The sequence below is a fragment of the Mustela erminea genome, chromosome 10, assembly GCF_009829155.1.
Source record: "Mustela erminea isolate mMusErm1 chromosome 10, mMusErm1.Pri, whole genome shotgun sequence".
Lineage (NCBI taxonomy): Eukaryota > Metazoa > Chordata > Mammalia > Carnivora > Mustelidae > Mustela > Mustela erminea.
In genome coordinates this window covers 57031663-57054051 of record NC_045623.1, presented here as the reverse complement: position 1 = coordinate 57054051, position 22389 = coordinate 57031663, and the positions used below count along the sequence as shown (strand labels likewise).

At 43.0% G+C, this 22389-nt stretch overlaps 1 protein-coding gene across 1 annotated transcript in view; it reads left to right on the top strand.

The window, feature by feature from the left end:
• CACHD1 (cache domain containing 1) overlaps window positions 1-22389 on the top strand; it is a 206392-nt gene that overhangs the window by 96584 nt on the left and 87419 nt on the right. Inside the window, exon 3 of the mRNA XM_032303323.1 lies at window positions 10964-11112. Coding sequence (XP_032159214.1) covers window positions 10964-11112 — 149 coding nt within the window. The remainder of the gene's footprint in view (window positions 1-10963; window positions 11113-22389) is intronic.

Here is a 22389-nt window from a genome sequence, read left to right as displayed (position 1 = left end):
TGTCCTAGTGATACAAAATGGAAATCTTTACCTCCCACCACTACCACGCCCTAACATTTAATACTTATAAATTCTAATTATAGATTTGTTTGGTTTTTTGTTGCTGTTCTGGCAAAACCCAGAATAGTCCTTTTCCCTGGTCCCTGGATGCCCACATGTTCTGTTTTTACTCTTTGTGATGGAGCACATGAAGGGGGACGGGTGCTGTTTCTCCATCAGCAAAGGCAGGGAAAAGGAAGTGTTGCAGGCAGGCACCTCAAAGGCAGGATGGGGAAAGAAATGTAAGCTCCCTGCACCTACCCCCCCCTCCACGGCCTTCCCGTCCGTCTCCCTCCTCCAGCTTTTCACGCAACCCTGCAGTCCATATGTGTGCAGATGCCTTCTTTCAGGAGAGCCTGGGCTTCCTGCTTAAACTGCATTTAACTAGAAGGGAATGGACCGAGTGTAAGTCTTCATTCTACAAGCCAGGAAGACTTCATCATGAGAAATGAACATTCCACTAAAAATGGAAATAGTTAAGCCCATTATATACACGTTTCCAGTATCTCTCAATTGGATAGGGCTCAGAAATGCTGGGGAGGAGGTAGCAGCCAAGATTTCTCCAAATCCACAATTTGAAGAGTTAGACATCTCAAGAATTGGAGATCCAGATCTCCAAACTGCTACTCCTACAGAAACATACCTTCTGATCCATCTGACCTGGCAGAATGCATACTTGGACACTAAACTCAGAGTGGATTGGAAAAGCTGGTGAGACTCTGAAGAGCAGAAACCACCTCGTCCCTAATCCATTCCTTGGCACAATAGGAAATACTGTGGTAATGATGTAAAGAAATTAATTGCTGCTAATATCAAGAGCCTCTGAATTAGCCAAACCCTTTGAAAATCTGGACCGATGAAGTTACACATTGATAACAGTGGGCTCCAAGCAGGGGCTACAGCGTTGTTTTAATGTTAGAAGACTGGGGAGGTCAGGATCATGCGAAAATAGCTGTTCGTGGGCATTTTCAGTGGTAGTTACTTAAGCAGTCCTCAGTCCTTCTGTGTGCTGCAAAGTGCATAATGGTTCTTCTGCAAACCCATGGAGAAGTGTCACTGTCCCATCTCCTCAGCCTCGTGTCAGGCACCCCCCTACCGTGGAAGGTGTTAGCAGTGAATCCCATGCAAGCAAACAGCCAACGCAGAGCAGCCATGCCCCAGGTCTTCTGTTTGCAATCCTCCCTGTCAACAGATAGAGGATGAGAAGATCTTCCCAAATCCCACTGTGAGTTAGAGAATGATATCAGATGCAGGTTGGCAAGGGAACAGACGGAATAGTTCAGAGAAGGATAGAATAAAATTGTTGTGGTGGAGGCAAATATCCTTATTCCTCTGGTTTGGAACCCACATGGGAAACATTACTTTTTTGTTGTTTCTAGCAAGTCTTAATAGCCTTTCCCCCCAGCATCCAGGATTTGCACCTCATCCCAGTGGTCTGTGTGGGTGTTGTGGTTGTTTCCTAATTGCAACAACAACAACAATGACGACAGCAACCACCTTGTACCTCCGTATCAGTATTTAGAGCTCTATACCTACATTGTAGAGGCCTGTAGATCTCAGAGGCTGCTTTGCCAGTACTCCCGTCTCTTGAAACTAAAGCTAAGAAGTACCTTTTCTCTGTCTTTTGAGATAAATATATTATAAGCTGGCTTCCCTGTTGGAAGGTAGGAGCAGGAGAGAGTGCTCTCTTTCCTGAGGTTGTTCTGCCATACTCTAGACTCAGATGGTTATGGATTTTCCAGTCCAGTCTTTAACAGCTTACAAGATGCTTTCTCTTGGGCACCTGATTGGGTCAGTCAGTTATGCATCTGCTTTCAGCTCAGGTCATGATCTCTAGGTCCTGGGATCAAGTCCCGCATGGGCTCCTTGCTCAGTGGGGAGTCTGCCTCCTATCTGCACCCCCCCCCCAATTAACTAAATAAAATCTTTTTTTTTTTTTTAAATGCTTTCTCTTGCACTGGCTTTTTCCCCCTTCTATTTTATTTATTTATTTATTTATTTTTTTAAAAAGATTTAATTTATTTAACAGACAGAGATCACAAATGGGCAGAGGGGCAGGCAGAGAGAGAGAGGAGGAAGCAGGCTTCCCACCAAGCAGAGAGCCTGATGTAGGGCTCGATTCCAGTACCCTGGGATCATGACCTGAGCTGAAGGCCGAGGCTTTAACCCCCTGAACCACCCAGGTGCCCCTCCCCCTTCCATTTTAAAGGAAATCTGTGTTGTGGGAGTTTGTTACTCCAAATGTGAAATAACCTGTGCATTGGGCTCTGTCTTATGATGACTTATTTTCTTATAATGGAGGACTAGGAGAGATCTCCTACTTGCTGTACTGAGCTTTGCTGTCCTTAGAACTGTGTATTAACGAAGTCCTAAAATGGCATGGTACAGTCCACTGTAAAGATAAGTTAATATTCAAAAAGGGGAAATGGAAACATTTTTCCCCCATGATGTCTCAAGATTGTCTTCCCAAGAAATGGACTTACTAAGTTCTTCCCAGATCAAGAGTAAGGAAGTTTCTAGTAGAAGATTTTTATTTCCTCGCCAGTATCCTCTTTCCGCTTGATTGCTGAACTGACGGACACTTGCTAACAAGTGGTTGATTGATCTGCTCTCAAAGGGGCTGTGGAAAAACCCTAAAACACTGGTCAGTTGGCCTGTAACTGGAGGTTAGCTCAGGTTTTGACTTTCATTTATACGGAGAGACTTCCTGAGTCCTTGGCCCAGGTTGCAGGGTTGGCTGGAGATGAGCTACTGTTTGCATTGGTTGTGAGGACAGTTGCGGGGTCTCAGAGCCCTCCCGGCTGATCCCCAGTTTCTCTAGTGGCCCTGGCTTCCTGTTACTTGGAATGCTTCTAAAGTTACACCTGGTGTTAAGTTATGCACAGATATTTATACTCTAAATATGGGCTTTGCAAACCAAGAGTGAAGGGCCCAAGTTTTCTTTCCTTTTCCGTGATTGCGCCCTTCATAGGTCACCGGAGAGTTCCTAAATTCACAAACCCAAGATATGCCTCCCCTTCTCCTCCCTGATTAATACCCTGTGGAAACTTATCTCTAAAGTTGTGAATTAAATGGTAGATAGAGGTTGGTCTCTATGCTGTGACTCCTTCTTCTCCCCCCAACCCGCATTTCCCAGCCTCTCGATTCTTTCTAATGTCAAGACTACGCTGAATTTGTTCCTCCTGAAGGAACAGGCTATAAACTTTGAAGTCCAGAGGACTTGCTTATTTTGGTTTAAAGGAACCTCCGCTCAGGGGCTCCTGTTACAGAATGAAGTGAGAAGAAGTGGGTTGAAGCCTGCCCTTCCCATTGTTTCTTTTGTTATGATCTGGTTGTTAAGGGGAGAGTGGGGTGAAAAATAGGGCAAGAGCCTATTGAGCCCTTAAGTTGATAACCTTGGCTTTCAGGAGGCTTGGGTGTGTGTTTCCATGACTCTCCTGAAATACCTAACACAGACCGCTGCCCAAAGCAAACTCCGTTATGACCTTAAAAGCCAACCTACATTTTGCTTAGAGAGAAGCTGCTGTGCTCTACAGTTTCCCAGAGCTCAGCCTCCTCTGGTTCTCTGGCATGTCAGCACTTGCCTTCTGTTTTTTCCATTGCACTCCTCCCCGGCTCGGCCCCAGGGGCCCCACCTCTCATAGGAGCAGGGTATGTGACCCTGGAGCCCAGACAGCCTTGCCCATCAATCTTCCTGGCCCACCTGCAGTTTGTCTGTCAGCGGCTGCCCCGCTTCTCCACTGGATGTGCTATTCCTACACATCCGTCAGACAACCCTGAAGCCTCTGGGCCGTTGGAAAGTCAGACTGGCCCTGTTCCATCTGTACGTCTTCATCTGTCTCGTGCTGTATCCTCGCCGGCTGCCATGCCCCGACTCTGCTCTGAATGACAACGTGAAGCCCATACTCTAGTGGTCAGTGAGCAACCCCCTCCCAGCCGTGGCCACGGGCCATGAGGATCCTTCGCGAACGGTTTTGTGTTTCTGGGCAAGACTTACTCCAGAGCTGCTGATACTACCCAGGAGGCAGGTCAAGATAGGAAACTAGACAGGCCCAGAGTTTGATTGGCTTGTACCAGATAGGAGCAGTAGTCCTAGGTTGTCTGCCCTGTCCTAGATCCAGAAGCACATTTTTCCAGTATTGCAAATAACGGTGTATAAGGGCAAATGAATACCATGGTGACCACTTTTAAGTCCTTCCTAGATTCTAGGCACCACGTTAAACAAGAATGCATAGTATAATGTTCAAGAACATGGGTTTGATCTAATTATTAGTGGTTTGACCTTGGGCAAATCTATCAGAACCATCTATTAAAAGTAGCATACAGCAATTATCGAGAGCTGTTGGGGGACTTAAAAGGCCTGACGTATAATTGCACTTTCAAAGCGCCCAGCACATGGCCGGCAATCGATAAATGCTGATTGTTATGCTGCTGATTTGTCAGGGGAAACAGGATCTTTAAATAGGAAAAATGGACAATATAAACTGGGATAGGAGGGGTCCAGTTGGTGAGATCAAGGTGATTTTGGAAAAGAAAGGTCTGAGGAGGATTCAAAGAGGCAGAAATTGGTCTGGGCCTGAAGGAATGAGTGGAGCACAGTTGGATCTGGGAGAGGTGTCGTGTACCGTCTCTCCCCCGACCCCCACCCCTGCCACCCCACTGTGATTTTGGAGTTTGTAGCACAGAGAAGATGGACCTAGGGATTAGAAGAAATTGTCTCCACTTCCTACACTCACCTGGCTTGACCGTGGGCACACCCCTGAGCCTAGATTTCTTGACAGTTGGGACAGGACAGGGAAGGCCTGCTCTGCCCTGCAACCAGGGCTGTTGGAAGGCATACATTGCCATGAGTCCTGTGAAGATGCCTTGAAAATGGCAAAAGACAAGAATAAAGTCCTCGTTAGATCCTGAAGTTCAGAAAGAGAAGATCCCAGATGAATTCTGAGTTATCTCAGACTGTAACTACATAACCTACAGGACATGGTCAAAGAGGCATGGACGGCTCTGGCAGGGCCTGGCCCCGTGTTCACGCCTCCAGCCCGACCCTCTCCAGTTGCCAAGAATATGTTCAGATTTCTCCATTCCAAGGGCCTGTGTCAGTATATAAAGTCCCCCAAATAATAACAACCACAGTAATAGTAACAGCAGCAGTGAAACCACGATCAGCCCCGTTTATTTGGCACTTATAGTGTCACTCTGCTGAATACGTCTTGGACCTTCTCCCCTTTAGCTCTCAAACAACAGCGTGAAACACCTGTTATTATTCCCAGTGTAGCGCTAAGTTGAGGCTTAGAGAAATAATTTGCCTAGTTCCCTTTAGGTACTAAATGACAGAGCTGGATTTAACTCAGATTTATTTGACTCCAAAGCTTAAACGCTTTGTGCCATTTTGTTCTTAATCTAAGGGGGAAAATAAAAAAGAAAACGAAAAAACCTCCCTCCCTCCTCTGCCAACCCTGTGCCAGGTTTCCTGCAGAGGATTAAGCATAAGGATGACTTGAATCAAATGGTCAGTGTTCAGTTAGCCCCTCTTGCTTTACTTAGAGCTTGAGTCGTGGAAAACTTAGACGCCCACCCTCCTTTCCCATCACCATCATACGCATTTCCTGGTGTGGATACTGTGCTAGAACAGGAAGAGTAATTCCTTGTACTTTGGGGCGTTACATGGTCGCTATTTGAACATCACAATAAGCCCTTGAAGAGAGTTGGTCTTCCCATTTTACTTACGAGGAGACGGAGACTAAGGGAAGTCAACTTGCCCAGTTTCCTAGCTGATCATTGAGAGAGCTGTTTAGAATATTACAACTGTTAATAATTAATTCCTAATCACTCCTAGATAGTGAAGGTACAGCATTTTACGTATCCCGTTTATGGGGTGCAACATGAAGCAATGAGAATGTGTTCTGCTTGAACTTTGGAATGCCTTTGTGTGAGGTTCAGTGATGTTAAATGTTTGTGCTTGCCTATTCTTAAAATTATTTGTGTCACATTTAAATAACTCAGTCCTGAAGCTGCTGGCGGAGAATCATTCTTGAGTAATAAGGCTGGGGTGGGAGGAAGAGGGATCAGCTATTAAATTCTTATCACGGCACAAAGGTTTTTGAATGTCAAATGTTAAACTCTTCTACATTCAATAGGAATTTTGCTATGAATCTTCAGTCCCCTAGGGTACCTTTCCTGTCTGTGCCTGTCAGCTTCATTGTAGTGCATTTTAAATAAAGCTTTCTCTAACATTCAAAACTCCTTCCGGAGTTTTAGGAAAGAGACATAAATAAAGTGTGTCCTGTGCCTTTGCATTTTTGTTTTCTTTTACCTTCTTCTGTGTGCCTACCCCAGCCCTACCCCACCCCCCATCTTTAGAAGTATAAAGCTAAGGTAAAAAGAGCTTTAAAAGGGGGGGCTCTGGGGAAGTATGCAAATGACAGAAATGTCTCTGGGAAAATTAAGGGAAGTGAAATTCAGCAAGAAAGAAATTCATTGATGTTGTGATGAAACGTTGTCACTGGAGATGATGACAAATTAGAATCCGTTCCCATGGGGACCGGCATGCTACCTACTGATCATTTGACCCATGGCTGGATGTTGGCTAGCCGAAGAATTGACCCAAAAGATGACAAGATGGTTTTAGTCCCGTCGTCTCATCAGCATTCAGGAACCCCTTCGGGGATGAAGGGGAGAGGATAAAGAAGGATAAAAGATGAAAGCTGAGCTGTGGAAAGAAAAATGTTTTTAATTACACTGAGGAGGATTGTGGGTCCACCTGTAGCTTTTGTTAAGAATGTCCTTTGTTTTCTCCTGTCTGCAGGGATCATGGCAGGATACAGACCCAGAATCCGGCGGGCCTCTTGGAAGGTTCTGTGTTGGTAGCCGGTCCTCTTCAGTTGAACGGATACATTCAGGACTTAATCTCTCTGTGGGCTATCTTTACTCTAATAGATTCTGTTATGCCCGCCGAGCAACCTGGATTTGGTTGGCATGCTGAAAGAGCTTGCTTTTAGAGAGAAAAAAATACCCTGCCGTGGAGCAGGAGTTGACATTTCCATAGTGAGTCACTCTCCTATTCCTTGTCAGAAGGGCACAGGGAGGTCATCTCGGGCAGTAGGGTCAAGGGAGGCCAGAGCCCCACGTGGGAGTCAAGAAACCCTTAAGCCCCATATGCCTCAGTTTCTTCAGTTGTCAAATGGGAATTAAAATTGCATCTTACTACCCTATGAGAGCAGATGAATTAATTGAATGAAAATTTTGAGGAAAATACTGAATTATGTAAGTCACTTCTGAAAGGAAAGGAACAGTACATCTATGATGTTTTCTTCCCAGGTTATGAACAAAGTTAAACACTCTGGAGTAATTGGAACAATTTAGGTTAGTTTGATGTAACTTATACCACAGTAGTCCTGGAATAGCAGGTATTATTTTGGGAGAATACATTATTTCACCTTTGGCCCATCTCCCCCCCCCCCTTTTTTTTTTTTTTAATCAGTGGTAGAATTCAGTTCTAAACCTCCTCAAAGGTTTGATTTTCATAGGAATTATGTACAATTCTACATGTGTTTTCAGAAGTCTCATTTTTATTATAAAGTAATGAGACGGTGTGTGGCTTACGGTTCTCTGCCAAGAATTTCACAGCATTTGTTAAAATGGGTTTGAAAGGAAATGGGAGGAGGGCATTATTGGTGTGTGTGTATTACGGAGAGAAACTGTGTTGCACAGAGGTCGAAGCCGAGGCTCTGGAGTTGGAATAGTACTGGGTTTGGGGGCCAGCTCTACTACTTACTAGCTTTGTAACTTTGAGCAAATTATTGGACCTTTAGTGTCTGCTTCTGGGGGGAAAAAAGGACCTGTGTACCTTACAGAGTTCTTTGAAAGCTTAATTTGGTGTGTGCTAATGAAGTGCTTAGAAGGGTGTTCTGCACAGAGTTAGCACTTAACAAACGTTGGCTATTTTTTTTTAAGATTTTTAAAAATTTATTATTTGTTAAGAGTAAGCACAAGCAAGGGGAGCAGCAGGCAGAGGGAGAAGCAGGCTCCCCACTGAGCAGGGAGCCTGATGTGGGTGGGGCTCGATCCCAGGACCTGGAGATCATGACCTGAGCCGAAGGCAGACATTAACCAACTGAGCCACCCGGATTGGCTAGTCTCTTTTTTTAATAAGGCAAGATGGGGTATCACTACATGAAAGACAGGAGTTTCTGACTGAGGTGTGAATCCAAGGTGGAAGGAGCTGGCATTCAAGGTCTTCTGTTAATGGTCATATGTGTCTGGGTTCTACATGTAAGGTCCCTGCCTCCACTGATGAAAAACGCAGCTCAAGGCCCGTCCTCACCAGGCGGCTGAAGGCAGACATTGCCAATTTGCTCTTGCCCCCACTACTTGTGGCAGTGCCTCTCCCCTTCGCCTCCCCTCCCCTCCCCCCAGTAGACTCCCCCTTCCCCCTTCCAGGGAAGCCTTGGTTCCCCGCCCAGCCCAGGAATGGGGGGCTTTGTGCTCTGGCTCTGTGCCTTGGCTGATTATATTAATGGGAGTTTCCTCAGATTGTGTGATTCATCATATTTTTCACCATGTGTGTAGTGTGTGGTAAGTACCTCTGTACAGTAGCTGTTAGAATTTTGCGAAGAACCCTGCAGTTTCTTTGGACAGGTTTCTGGTCCATAGGCTCCAGTCTTGGTAATTCTGATGATGTCGATGGTAGTACCTGGACCGGAGCAGCTTGGATAGCCTAGCAGCTTGGATTGTCTAGGGACGGAATTCAACCTGTCAGCCTATCGAGTCACTTACTGCTGCTCAAGAGAGCACCCCAAACTCGGTGTCATAACAGCAGTTTCTTCATGCTTGCAGATACTGTGGGTCAGGAGCTCAGGTCCGGCACAGCAAGGATGGCTTATCTCCGTTCTGTGCTGTCTGGGGCTTCACCACTGGGACTTACTGGAGTCTTCTTGACTCCTATTCAGAGCCTGGGCTTGAGCAGCTGGAGTTGTCAGCCAGGCACTTAACTGTGGCTTTTCCATGAGTCTTGGACTTTGTTCATGTGGTGGCTGAGAGCATTCCGCGAGAGAGAGACCTGCGGAAATGGCATGACCCTTTATGACTTGGCCTCAGAACTTACATAGTGTCAGTTTCTCTGTACTTGACTGGCAGAAGCCACCATAACCCTACCCAGATTCAAGGAGTGGGTGTGGAGAAGGAATATACAGCCCACTTGTCAGGGGCAGTGGGTGTGTGTGGGGCGGGGGATGCAGCAAATTTTTATAAAACTACTGGGACTGTGGCTCTATTTTGGGACACGTTGGGGCTTCTAACTTACAGTGAAGCAAGCCATATCGCCTCTGTTGCAACTACTTAACTCGCACACTGGCATGAAAGCAGCCATAAACAGATAAACAAATGACTGTTTCATTAAAACTTTATGAGCACTGAAAGGTGAATTTCCCATAGTTATCACAAAGTGCGTTTTTAAAAAAGACAGTTAAAAATATAAGAATTGGGCGCCTGGGTGGTTCAGTCAGTTAGGCATCTGCCTTCTGCTCTGGTCATGATCCCAGGGTGCTGGGATTGAGTCCCATATCGGGCTCCCTGCTCAGCGGGGAGTCTGCTTCTCCTTTTCACTCTCCTTCTGTGCATTCTCTTTCTCTCTCACTACTCTCTCTCGCTCAAATAAATAAATAAATAAAATCTTGAAAGAAGAACTGAAGGGCACAGAATTCCTCCTCTGAAAATGCTAAAACAAATTTGGACAACACTTTATCATATGAAATGTCACTCTGATACACTTGTTACATCTAGAAATTTTTCTAAACTAATTCATAGTTTGTGCACTGTTTAGCAAGGCTGAGGATCTCTGTTATTTAAGTGAAATTCTGAAAACTTCCAAACATCAATGGAACAAAATCAGATTTTGGAATTGGCTTGAAAAAATGGAGATACCCTGCTTTGGCTCCCTGTTCTCAGCCTGTAAGCTATTGGACCGTGTGCATTGCATGACCCAAAGGAGATGATTAGTTCTCCTCTAGTGTGCTGATAATGAATAGCTCTACAAAACCAATTAGCTATAATTCTATCAGTCATTTCATTTGGGTAACATTTTGTTTAAGGGGAAGAAAAACAACACTGTTTTCCTTGGAGATCTGTAATTAAGCCGTGATATTTGATGACAACAATGGAGGAAAAAGCAGTATGCTTACCCATTTGCTTTTGTTATTCCCACATGAAAGTAAATTATGATGAATGTTCTGTTCGCAGCAGTTACAAAAGACATTTGTCCACCTTAAAGGTGGAACAGACCAAACAGGAGTGTATTTTTAATGGTATATTTTATTTTATGTGGATGTCTATGTTGTACAACTCCAGGGATTTGCCATTTGCAAATCCCTGAGGACTGTGAAAGGTGCCCCCTGGAGTTGTGTGGCAGAACATGCTGTACGCTCTTCCTTTCTTCATGTATTTTTCTCTTGAAAAATCTGTGTGACTCCAGAACCATGAATAGTGGGTTGTTTTCTTATAATCACTGTCATTGCTGTGTAGGTGTTACTGTTGTCATGTTGACAGTAGTATCGGTAGGCTTTGTTTTCCTTTATCTAGCGAGGCATGTTATGGATCAGTATTGTTCTTCATGAGTTCATACCCATGAGAAGTTCCTCATGTATCTTTAGCCATTTTAAGACCACAGGTAGTGTTTTATTGTCCTCTGACTCTCCCTCTGGGGTTTCTGGACACTTTGCAGGTTTTAATATCAATTTACACGGAAGAATGAGACCTGGGTGTTTTATCTCAATTTACCCACTTGAGTGTATATTGTTGGTTTTACCTGAAGTAAAACATGCCTGTAATGCATGCAGCCTATCATACAAATTAACGAGCTTATTAAGAAAAACATGGTGGGTTATTGTGGTGGGCCTTTGACTTATTTTGCTTACTCTTTATCTCACAGCTAGCCAAAAAAATCCGAGAGAAGTTCAACCGTTACTTGGATGTGGTCAACCGGAACAAGCAGGTTGTAGAAGCTTCCTATACGGCTCACCTGACCTCTCCTCTAACTGCAATCCAAGACTGCTGTACTATCCCACCTTCCATGATGGAGTAAGACTTTACAAATATTTTTGTGTTGTTGAAACCAGTAATTGAATTGCGTTCCATTCATACTCAAATGCCTGTGCTTGTCTGTTGGATAGTGTATAGTATTTCTATCTTAAATAAACCCTTTGTCTTTACATAGACAATTTTTGAAGAAGTGAGATTCCACATTCTATGTCCACGAAATTCCTAGACTCTTCCCTGCTCACCTTTTTGTCATGTTGGAATTCAGGTTCGGAAGTATCAAATATTAGCTGAGTGTAAAGTTGAATTAAGCTAAGAAAATTGCAGACATTTGGTCAGGTGTCAGCTAGTGGGTCTTGAATAAAATAGACTCACTGATTCTGGCACTTTGCCTAATTTAAGGGAGTGCTTTTTGTCTTTGAAAAGAGTAGCAAAAATTCCCACTTCATACTTTGGTAGTTTTAAAGATAACGTCTACGCTAATGGGAGATATGGCTTCAGATAATATTGCAACAGAATTAGTATATGTAGAGTTAAGGATATTTTTATTTATTAGCCTGGTGATAGTTATGTCTGGAGGGGTGTAGGGTCATATGATGCTGGAAATTGTAGTGGAAAGAACACTTACCTAGAGGTACAAAGAACTTAATTTTTACTTAATCTCTAACTAGCTGTGTGGCCTTAATTAATTAATTATGTGCAGTTTTCTGTCGGTGGATAATAATCTTTATTAGACCAATTTTCTAGGGCTATTGCGAGTGACTAAAAGCTGCTAACATACTTTAAAAACTGAGTGTAAATGTTATAATTAGTATGTATTACTCCCCTTTTTGCACATCAGGTGCTCTTAAAGTCATGCAAGGATAGATACAACATAGTTTTGGTGGGTAAATGTTTTGCTTCTAGAAGCATTTTTTTCCTACTTTAGTTTCTTGGTGGGCTATGTAGATAGCAGGGCATCCTTAAGTCATTTTTATTCTCTATGTGACTTTAAGATGAGCCCTTTTCTCTGGCTTACTCTGTATGCAGCCTAAAGAAGCTCCTACTAGTTGTTTACTAAATTAAGTGGAAAAATGTATACAATGTAGCATGAGCCTGTCTGGATAGCAGTCCTCCCTAACACTCAGATGGTCTTGGATATTTTATGTCTCAGCCACTCTGTCTTCATCTCTAGAATAGGAATGATGATAAATACTTCACAGTGTCCTGGGCATCCAGTGAGACCAAAAATGAAAAATACTTCGTAATTTTCTAAACAAATCTGAACCCCAATATGTGTGTGTGTGTGTGTGTGTGTGTGTGTGTGTGTGTATTAAATACACACTTCCATATCATAGTGAACATCTCATTTTTTATTAGGTTTAATCAGAGAAGATGTCCTTTTTTTGTAGTTTGGGCATTAGTAAATTAAATATTTTTTACAACTTATCTCTTCTCTAAAAAGAGAATGAGGGCCCGATTGGGTTTTTAACCAAAGAAAACATCATTTTCAAAACAAAGAGAAGAGCTAGTATATATAATAAGAGAGAAATCCTTAAAGCTAGAATTACGCTTAAAACAGTGATTTTTGGCTGGGGATGATTTCCGCCCCTCGCCTTATCCCCCTATGCTCTTGGACATTTGACAATGTCTGGAAACATTTTCAGTCGTTACAGTTCGAAGGTGGGGAATAGTTGTTACTACTAGTGAGGAGAGGGCAGGGATGCTGTTCCACATCCCAGAATGCACAAGATAATCCCCCCTCCCTGCAAAGAAAGAATTACCCAGGGACACCTGCGTGGCTCAGTGGTTAAGCGTTTGCCTTTGGCTTGGGTCATGATCCCAGGGTCCTGGGATCGAGCCCCACATCGGACTCCCTGCTCTGCAGGAAGCCTGCTTCTCCCTCTCCTACTCCCTGAGCTTGTGTTCCCTCTCTCGTGGTCTCTTTCTGTCAAATAAACAAAATCTTAAAAAAGAAAAAGGAAAGAAAGAAGAAATGACCTGGTTCACAATGTCAGTAGTGTAGAAGGTGAAAAACCCTGCCTCTAAAGATGGGAGGTTTTCTTAAATTCCTAAGTGGAACTGTTGCTCTAGTTGAAACAACAATCGTGAATTGACTGGTCTCTACTTGGAAATCTGTCCTGTAAGTCTTCATCCCATTACTAGTCCCACCTTGTGAGCTTCTGTTAATGTTTCAAGAAATAGCTCGACAATTTGCCTCTCTCCATAGCTTCCTAATCCACCCCCCCCTCCCCGCGCCTTGCCTCCTTATTTCCCTTTGCCCCTGGAGGGATTCACTTGCTCCCTCATCTCTGTTCCCATAGTTCGTTTTCAGACACCTCTATTACAGTGTGGAACTTAAAGTATCCTGGGTTGTTGGTGGTGACTCTGCCTCCCCTGCTGTTCTGGGCAGGGATTACACCTCATCCATTTCTACCCCAGCACCCAGCGTTTGTAGTTAATTACTCCTTGTCAAAATCTGAATTGAGTCAGGGGATGTCTGCTCTCAACAAATTAAAACTTTGGGGGTAGAGGGCAAATACTGAACATAATTAATAGTGCAGAATGTGACACAGAGACGTACTGGCGTTCCTCAAAGCAGAGAAATGTCCCAGGTGGTGGATGGATCATAAGAGTCTGTGAACTTTGGAAGTATGCATGTTTCTGGATCCGCTCATTTGGGGGAATATCACGAGAAAATGGTAGTACATGTTTATAAAGAGGAGCTTGTAAGGACAGTCATGGGAGTGCTGTTTAGAATAGAAAATATTGTCAGTATCTTAAATTCTGATAATAGGAGATTAGTCAAGGAGATTGTTGTCCCATCCACAGACATTAGAGAGGGTAAGATGCAGCCAGGAGAAGGTAAAAGAGTGTTTGCTGACTGGGGAAAATGGCCAGGCATACCTATATACACGCACACCTTAGAAGTTTGAGAGGACTTAAATCAAAATGCTTTGGGGGTAAAGACCATGATTCCATTTTGAATATGCTGAGATAAGGGTTGAGGTCTGAGATCCAGGCCATGCAGATGTCTGGCAAAATTCAGTGGTCTACCTTTTGGTGAATCCAGTAGAACAAAAAGTGTAGTGTCTGGCCTTCAGGAATTTCTCATTCAGTTCAGTTGACCATCCGCAGGGCTTCTGTTCTCCCAGGAGGATCCATGCCGAGTAAGCAGGTTCACAGGAGGCCCTTCCCTCCTTCTGTGGTCAGTAGCGGACATTGCGTGGGGACTCTGGAGAGATGCCGCGGCATCTTATCTCCTCACTAGGACTCACTGACAGAACCAGCCTCCATTTGGGGCGAAGGTCGTAAAACCAGGGCAGTTGAGACAATGAAACTGGGTAATCAGAAGATCTATAAATGAGTAAAAAGAACAGGTTCCCTCTGGTGGCATATTAAAGAGATAACTGATAAAAATGGTTCACAGCAGGGATGACTGCCCTCCTCTTAGAGTCTTCCTAGTTCTGAATTACTACCCAGCGACACATGTTAAGGAGTTTTTGGAGTAACTCTGAGCTGATGCTTTTCTAGCAGTTGGCTGAACACACCTTCTAAAATTAGGAGACTCTCTCTCACTTTTTTTTTTTTTTTTTTTAAGATTTTGTTTGAGAGCGCACAAGCAGGGGGAGCAGCAGGGAGAGGGAGAGGGAGAAGCAGAAGCAGACTCCCCACTGAGCAAGGAGCCCAGTGCAGGACTGGATCCCAGGACCCTGGGATCATCACCCGAGCTGAAGCCAGACACTTAACCGACTGAGCCCCCCAAACACCCCCCCTCTCTCACTTTCTTCACTGAAGATTCATCAGTGGAAGGAGTTAATAGTAGGTTTTTGGGGTGAGCCAGGATGGGAATCCTTCGCTTCCTTTATTGCGTCCCTCATGGAACATATGCTTTTCTCAACACTTTCTGTTTTGGTGTCTTACTGAACACATTTTCAGTATATATATTCCATTCCCTCCAGAAATGTCTACCATTTTGAATCTCAGGGAGTTCACATTGGAGTTGTGCAAAAAAGAAGAACTCCCTGTCTTGGGAACCAATTTGAGGACATAAGTAAAAACTTTTTTTTTTTTTTTAACAGTAGGCAGATTTGGTTTTGAATCTAGCCTCTTTCATTCATAAGTTGACCCTGGGGAGTCACCTAATTCTGAGCCTCGATCTCCTCAGTGAGCTGAGAATAAGGGTAATACATGCCTCACAGGGTCACTGTAGGGAGATGTTTTTGGTTTTAACTTCTTTATTTGATAAGTATGGATATTATCCTTTAGGTCCAGAGATACACTTTTTTCTCTTACTGTGATAACAAAGTTTAAGATAAATATGCTTAAAAAGTAAACTCCTTTAAATGAAAATATTAAGTAAATGTGACAAGAATCTTGAAAGTGATAGATAAGGTAATAATGAAAGTTCTTAAAAAATGGACTCAAGAACATTGCTAAAGTCTTTCCAGATTGTGAAATTTTACGTTTCTATAAAGCAGACTCTTGGCACCCATGGCATGTATCTGGCCCCAGGCAAATGTATTAATACTGCCGTTGTAAGAAATAAAAGCAATTAACTTGAGATAAGGGACCTCCAGCCTTTGATCTGGATCTTGTCCATTCTTAAACATCTGGGCTCTGCAAACATGTGTTGACACCTAGCAATGGCCCCATGTCCTTTAATCTGTTGGTTACTAACATTTTAAGTGGCTGCCCACGGCCTGTTGACCTGGCTTCTTCTCCAAAGGCATCAAGGATAAGTTAGTACTAGGACAATATTTTTACAACTAATTTTAACCAATGGCTAATACTGAGTTTCAAGCCTAGAATTTCATTGTTACTGATTTATAATGCATTTATTTGTCTCACAGAGGCATGATAATGCGTATTTTAATAAAATGCCCAGTTCTGAAGATAGAAGGGCTTTAAAATGTCCTCTCAGAGATTCTGAAGATTTATACTCTGATGACAACAGAGAGAACCCGCAGAATGGCAGAAAATTGATTTTCCAGATGATTTTGATAGTTTCCTTCTCAGACCACTCAACTCTTTCCTACTCAGGAGTCCTGCTAGTTAATGACTTTGTACAAGCCTGTGCATGGAGATTAGGTGCTTTGTCAATGTTTGCTGAAGGAATGATCTGAAGAATTAACCTCTTCTACAAGGGAAAAAAATTAGATTATGGCTTAATCTAAGACAGACTCATTTTCAGAGGTGTTTTCAGTGGTAAATTTACTTATTTAATGAACAGCTCCCCTTGTGTTGGGTCGCTGATGAGGGTGCACAAGAGACTGGGCTCTCCCATGACGAGTGCACAGACACACAAACACAGAATTGTGCTCAGGGACTATATCTGATCTACAGATGCATTTATCTTGGCTCCAAAGGATGTTTTAAAGGTTTTTAAATTTATAAGTTTTTAAATCTGTTGCCAACATTTAAATTTGGGGAGATTATGTATTTGTCGTCTCTAAAATCTGAAGATCTGGCAATAGTGGGTCCACATTCCCACTGAGCAGCAGTCAGCTTGTCTGACTCCCCTTTGAGGACCCGGCCCACATTCTCCCCTTCCCACAGTTGCCACCAGTCCCTGTGGATTACACCCAACCCATTCTCCTGACTTTGATCACCTGCTTGGCCCACACTAACGTGTGTGTTTGAAACTCCTGGTCTAAAAGGACTGTATAATACTAATAAATCTGACTTAAGAAAATGTGGAGTTTAAAGAATGTAGCTCCTCTATGCATAACATTATGCATAACATTCAGAATATCTGTCCCTGAAACCTAGCTTGCCACAGAGATGGGGTTCTGTTGAGAACCTCTCAACCTAATTGTTTATTCAGCAGGACCCACAAACCCTTGGCTTCTATGCAGATCAATGATTTTATCTTCCACATCTCTTAATCCATCTTTTTCCTCCTCTCCCCAGTTTCTTTTGTAGGTATTCCTGCCTGGTGGCACTCTTATTTTTTTATTCTTGTGTCTTTTTTTCTTTTTTTTTCTTTTAGAAGAAGGAAACAGTGTGAGGGTAAACTAAGAAGGAAATACTGGGAAGATGAACTTAGATTTTTATTTTTGTGCGTCTCTGAGTGGGGTTCAGTGCAGTTGTCCTCACTCAGTTAATACTTGTGAATTGGTTCGTTGTGGTGGGAATGGAAGGCATGTAGGCCAGGTAGGTGGTGAGCAACGTGGTACTGTGGTGGAGCTAAGGCAGTAAGCAGTGGTTTTCAAGCCCCGTGGAAGCCAGCCACCTGCCGCGGGACTCGAGTTCTGTAGAGAATTCCCACATCCCCACCAGGGCGGCTGGACTTGAGTTCTAGAGAGAATTCTCATATACCCACCAAGGCAGATTTTAAAAGCTTCACTAAATCCAAACAGAAAAGAAACTCTGGGAAACATTGTTAAGTTAGATTCCTGCCATTTTTCAAGGAGCTCTTTGAGATGGCGCATCCACTAAGATGGATGTAGGCAATGGGGAAGGCAGGGGACACTCATCTCTTTTTCTGAGAATCCACATTTCATGCATCCGTGGCTACTGCCCACTAGAACAATGTGATTTTAGGCCTTACCACAAAACTTACTGGGGGTATTATGTACGGACAAAGCAGCCGGCATGGGTACTGATGCAAGAACACAGGCTCCTCCGGAGGGCATTTTTCATGAGTAGCTACTGTTAGTAACCCTGTATTGGGGTTCTCCAGAGAACAGATCCAATAGGAGGGGAACTATGTGACAGAGAGGGAGAGGGGGATAGATCTATTTTAAGGAATTGGCTCACATGATTATGCAAAAGCAAATCCAAAATCTGTAGGGTAGCCCAGTGGTCTGGAGGCACAGGAAGAATGGTAGCTCCAGTCTGCTGACAGAATTCCTTCTTGCTTGGGGAGGTCAGTCTTTACTCTATTAGGGCCTTCAGTTAGTTGGACCCACAAGTCCACTGACTTAAATGTTGATTTCATCCCAGAAATCCCTTCACAGAACCATCTAGAATGGTTGACCATTGACCAAATACCTGGGTACCCTGGGTTATTCAAATTTACACCTAAAATTCACCATCACACACTGTTAGAGAATAGAAAATTGGGTGCAAAACCTTCCACTGAAGTTAAATTTTTATTAACACTCACATTTAGGTTGGAGGATGCCAAATTATCACTCTTTAAACTTCATGCTGTGTTGTTCTAGACTGTCTCTCTTAAAAAGTTAATGGTCATGTGAATAGCTGCCTAGAAAGCAGTGGAGGCAGCTGAGTAAGTCTTTTTCCATGTAGGAGCGCCTGGCAGCCCAGTTGGTTGAGCATCTGCCTTTGGCTCGGGTCATGATCCCAGGATCCTAGGATCAAGCCCCATGTTAGGCTCCCTGCTCGTGTGGAGCCTGCCTCTCCCTGTCCCTCTGCTGCTCCCCCCTTGTTCCCTCTCCCTCTCTCATATAAATGGGTAGATTTTTAAAAAGTCTTTTTTTTTTAAAGTCTTTTTCCATGTAAATTGGTTGTCTATCTTGTGTTATGATTTAGATGTGTAAATTTCTATGTTCACATATTAAGTTCAAGTATTGATGACATCATAGCAGCCAGAAATAAGTTAGTTTTTTTTTTTTATTTTGATGGCTAATGTGCTGACCCATAATGTTCAGATTCTTTTTTTTTTTTTTTTAAGATTTTATTTATTTATTTGACAGAGAGAGATCATAAGTAGGCAGAGAGGCAGGCAGAGAGAGAGGGGAAGCAGGCTCCCTGCTAAGCAGAGAGCCCGATGTAGGACTTGATCCCAGGACGCTGAGATCATGACCTGAGCCACCCAGGCGCCCCTCATGTCCAGATTCTTAAACTAGGATCCTTAGGATTCTTTAGGGACTTACTAGCTTCAGGTCAAAGTTGGCCTCGCCCCCCCCCCCCCCGCCCCGCCCTTAAAGTTGAACTCAGACATGAGCCTTCTTTCATTTTTAAAAGGAGGCAGGCCTCTTTTTTTATTTTTAATTTTTAAAATCCTCTCAGTCTTAACCGTGGTGGAAGAGAACTATCTTAACAGTGAAGACGGTTTTCCTTTCAGTTTAAGTTCAGCTGTGATGCAGATTACATCCTTGCAGTACAGTTGTAGGACTCAATGGGCCTTCGCTCTGCCAGTTTGCCATGTGATTGTAGAAATTTCACTTGACCTTTTTAGTTCCCAGTTTCCTCAGCTGTAAAAGGAGCAGTTTGAACTACACTCCAGAGATCCAGCTCTCAAGGTTAATTTCCCTCAGCCTTCTTAGAAGGTTTGTTTTTAACTGAAACCATTAGCTATTACGGACAACTTTTCCTACTGCCCAAATTTATAAATTCTAGATTTTATGAGGGAATTTATCTTCATCTTTTTGAGAGCTACCTAGGGGGGAAAAGATTGTATTATGTAGCAAGGCCTATGGAGGTTAAGTTATTCATTCATTAAATCACTTTAAAAAATAAACATTTGTGGAATGGCTTATGGAAGAAGCATTTCGTTTGAGTATTGAAATAAGAAAAGGATTTGAACATAAAGAAATATGGAAGAAGAGCTTTCCAGGAGAGAAAGGTCCATATGAAGAAAATCCCATGGCTAGAAATGGCCAACAGCACTGAAGAGTACATTGTTTCTGGAACAAATGATGGAAGGGGCATCTGAGAAGTTGGTTCACTGCAAAAAATAGAGACCCTCAAATGCTGGACTGAAGAATTGAACTTAGGAGACTTTAAATGAAAGCCAAGAACAATTCTTACTGTGCTTCTTTAAATGTATTGCCTGATACATAGTAGACATTCAATAAATAACGGTTGAAGGAGAGAATTAAACATTTTTGCAAAAGGGAATGAAATGAAGATCCCCATTTAAGGGGATTTTTACCTGTGAACCACGTAACAACTAGAAGACCTAGTCTGATTGCATTTACATAGGCAAGGAACAAGTGGGGCAGGAGCTTGGCTGTGGGCACCCTCTATCTTGGGCATTAGAAGAGGGAGGAGCCAAAGGTGGCTGATGTTGATTCTGAGTAACTGTGAGAGTAGTTCCTGCCAGGTTTTAAGTCCTACGCGTACTCTGTGTGCACTCTTATCTTTCTTCTCACTTTGAATTTAGGGATCTGGTCAGTTTCAACACCTTGCATGAACAGGTCCGCATTAAATATCTACTGGAAGAGTTAGTACATGGTAGCAAATCTGTTTTTTTGTCTTTAGTTTTTGAGTACTGGGAGTGATGATGATAATAGAATTATTGAGCTACTTCCTCTCTGGACAGAAATTCAAGTACCTTTAGGCCCATTTATGGATAGTTGTCTTCTTCTGAGTATTATTCCATTGTTAGAAGCTCTGATAGGAAATGTAGGTTGATGTTGACTTGGTTATCTCAGTTATCAGGTTTAATCATTTAATAGAGTAATCATAGATACGAATAATTACTACATAATATTAATGATTGTATGCAGGGTAAATTTAAAACCATGAAATTTCCAAGCACATATGTATATCATTTTCCACTCAACTTGTCTGGATCCTTTTCAAGGCTGTTAATGTACAAGACATTGTCCCAGATACTCCATCATAGACAAAAATGAATAAAGCAGTCTGTACTTTCAGGAGCTCATAGGACATTAGAGTAAGCTACGCAGACTGTGTCAGGTGCCGTGAAAAATCCAAAGTCTCCCTTAGAAGAAAAAGCGATTATGAACAGAGGCCCGTGAGCACTCAGTCTTGGTAGAGAAGTGGTAGCTGGGGCCTTGAAGAGTGGAGCTCCTGCAGGTTGATCTAGGGCAGGATGCTTCAGATGGAAACGAGCAAGCCTCATAAAGCTTTGAGTGTGCAGAGGTAAAACATAGAGCTGCAGTGGTGGGTAAGAGATGTGCTGTGCAGGGCTCAAAATCCTTGGTCAGTTGGGCACGTTCTTCTCTCTAAACAGTAGATTCTAAAGCAAAGAAATGCTGTGGTCAGTCTGAGATTTGGGCAAATCAACTAGGTGGCAAAGGAGGGTTTGTGAGAAGTTGTGGTAGGGAGGAAGTTCCTTGTCAGTCAAGCGATCCTAATTATTCGGGGGGAAAGGAATGGCACCTCAAGGAGGGACTGCAGGAGAATAAAGGTTGTCCTGGGTGGTGGTGGGTTACATGGAGGATAGCCCCTAGACAGAGAGTATATGACATCTGCCAGCCAAATTTCATAGGAGATTTGGGTAGAGAGAAAGATTTTAAAAGGTGGTTATAAATTTTAAATTGAGCATCTCAGAGGATAGAAATAAGCCCCAATGTGGGGCTTAAACTCACCACAAGATGAAGAATAACATGCTCTACCAACTAGGCCAGCCAGTCACCCTAGCAAAATATTTTTTAAGAGGAAGATGAATTCAGTGTGAACATGCTGATTTTGATTTCGAGTTCACGCAGATCATCCTGGAGAGGTGTTCGGCAAGTTGAGACTAGCCTATAGCATCATTTTATTTTCATCCCACAAATTGTCCCCGCCTGCCCCCAGATACACAATATGTTATATGCATGGCAGTTCAGGAGACAAGGCCAAGTTGAAATGTGTAGTTCTAATGCTGTGCTAATACATAGTTTTGTTTAAAATGATGTTTCTAGGGGTGCCTGGGTGGCTCGGTGGGTTAAAGCCTCTGCCTTCGGCTCAGGTCATGGTCCCAGGGTCCTGGGATCGAGCCCTGCATCAGGCTCTCTGCTCAGTGGGGAGCCTGCTTCCTCCTCTCTTTCTGCCTGCTTCTCTGCCTACTTGTGACCTCTGTCTGTCAAATAAATAAATAAAATCTTAATAAATAAAATGATGTTTCTAGACATAATGACCCACATGTGGGCAAACTCCCATTTCCCCCCGTCCTATTTTAAGGTAACGCATGTGAAAAAATGATGCAAAGTGTTTAACCCTGTATACATTTCCTTATAAGACTTATTATGCTCTTACGAAAAATAAAACTTAGGTGACTTCGGTGCTTTTGAACACTTAAGACTCTTGCTCTTTTGTTCATGCCATGTCACAAGGTCAAATAATGTGACAAGCTTGGTCCTTGACAACGGAGTTTCATTTTATCACAGGTCCTGTTCTTTCTCCCAAGAAGGTGTGTTTTTGCCCTCAAAGTGCTATATGACACACTTAGCCTTTCAAGTTATTCTCCCTTATCTCAAACTTTCATCTCCAGTCCTTTTAAAAATTATTACTACCTGCAGGCAGGTGAAATGTTACAGATAATACAGTCTTTATGGATATTAGCACCGGAAGGATTGCAGTAGAGCTCAAAATTCAACCAAGATTTTATAAAATGTTTTACATTTCAGAAGGCCAACTAAGCTAAGTTACATTATTTAACTTCTGTAAAAGTTACCTATGTTTACACTTCAGTAAAATACC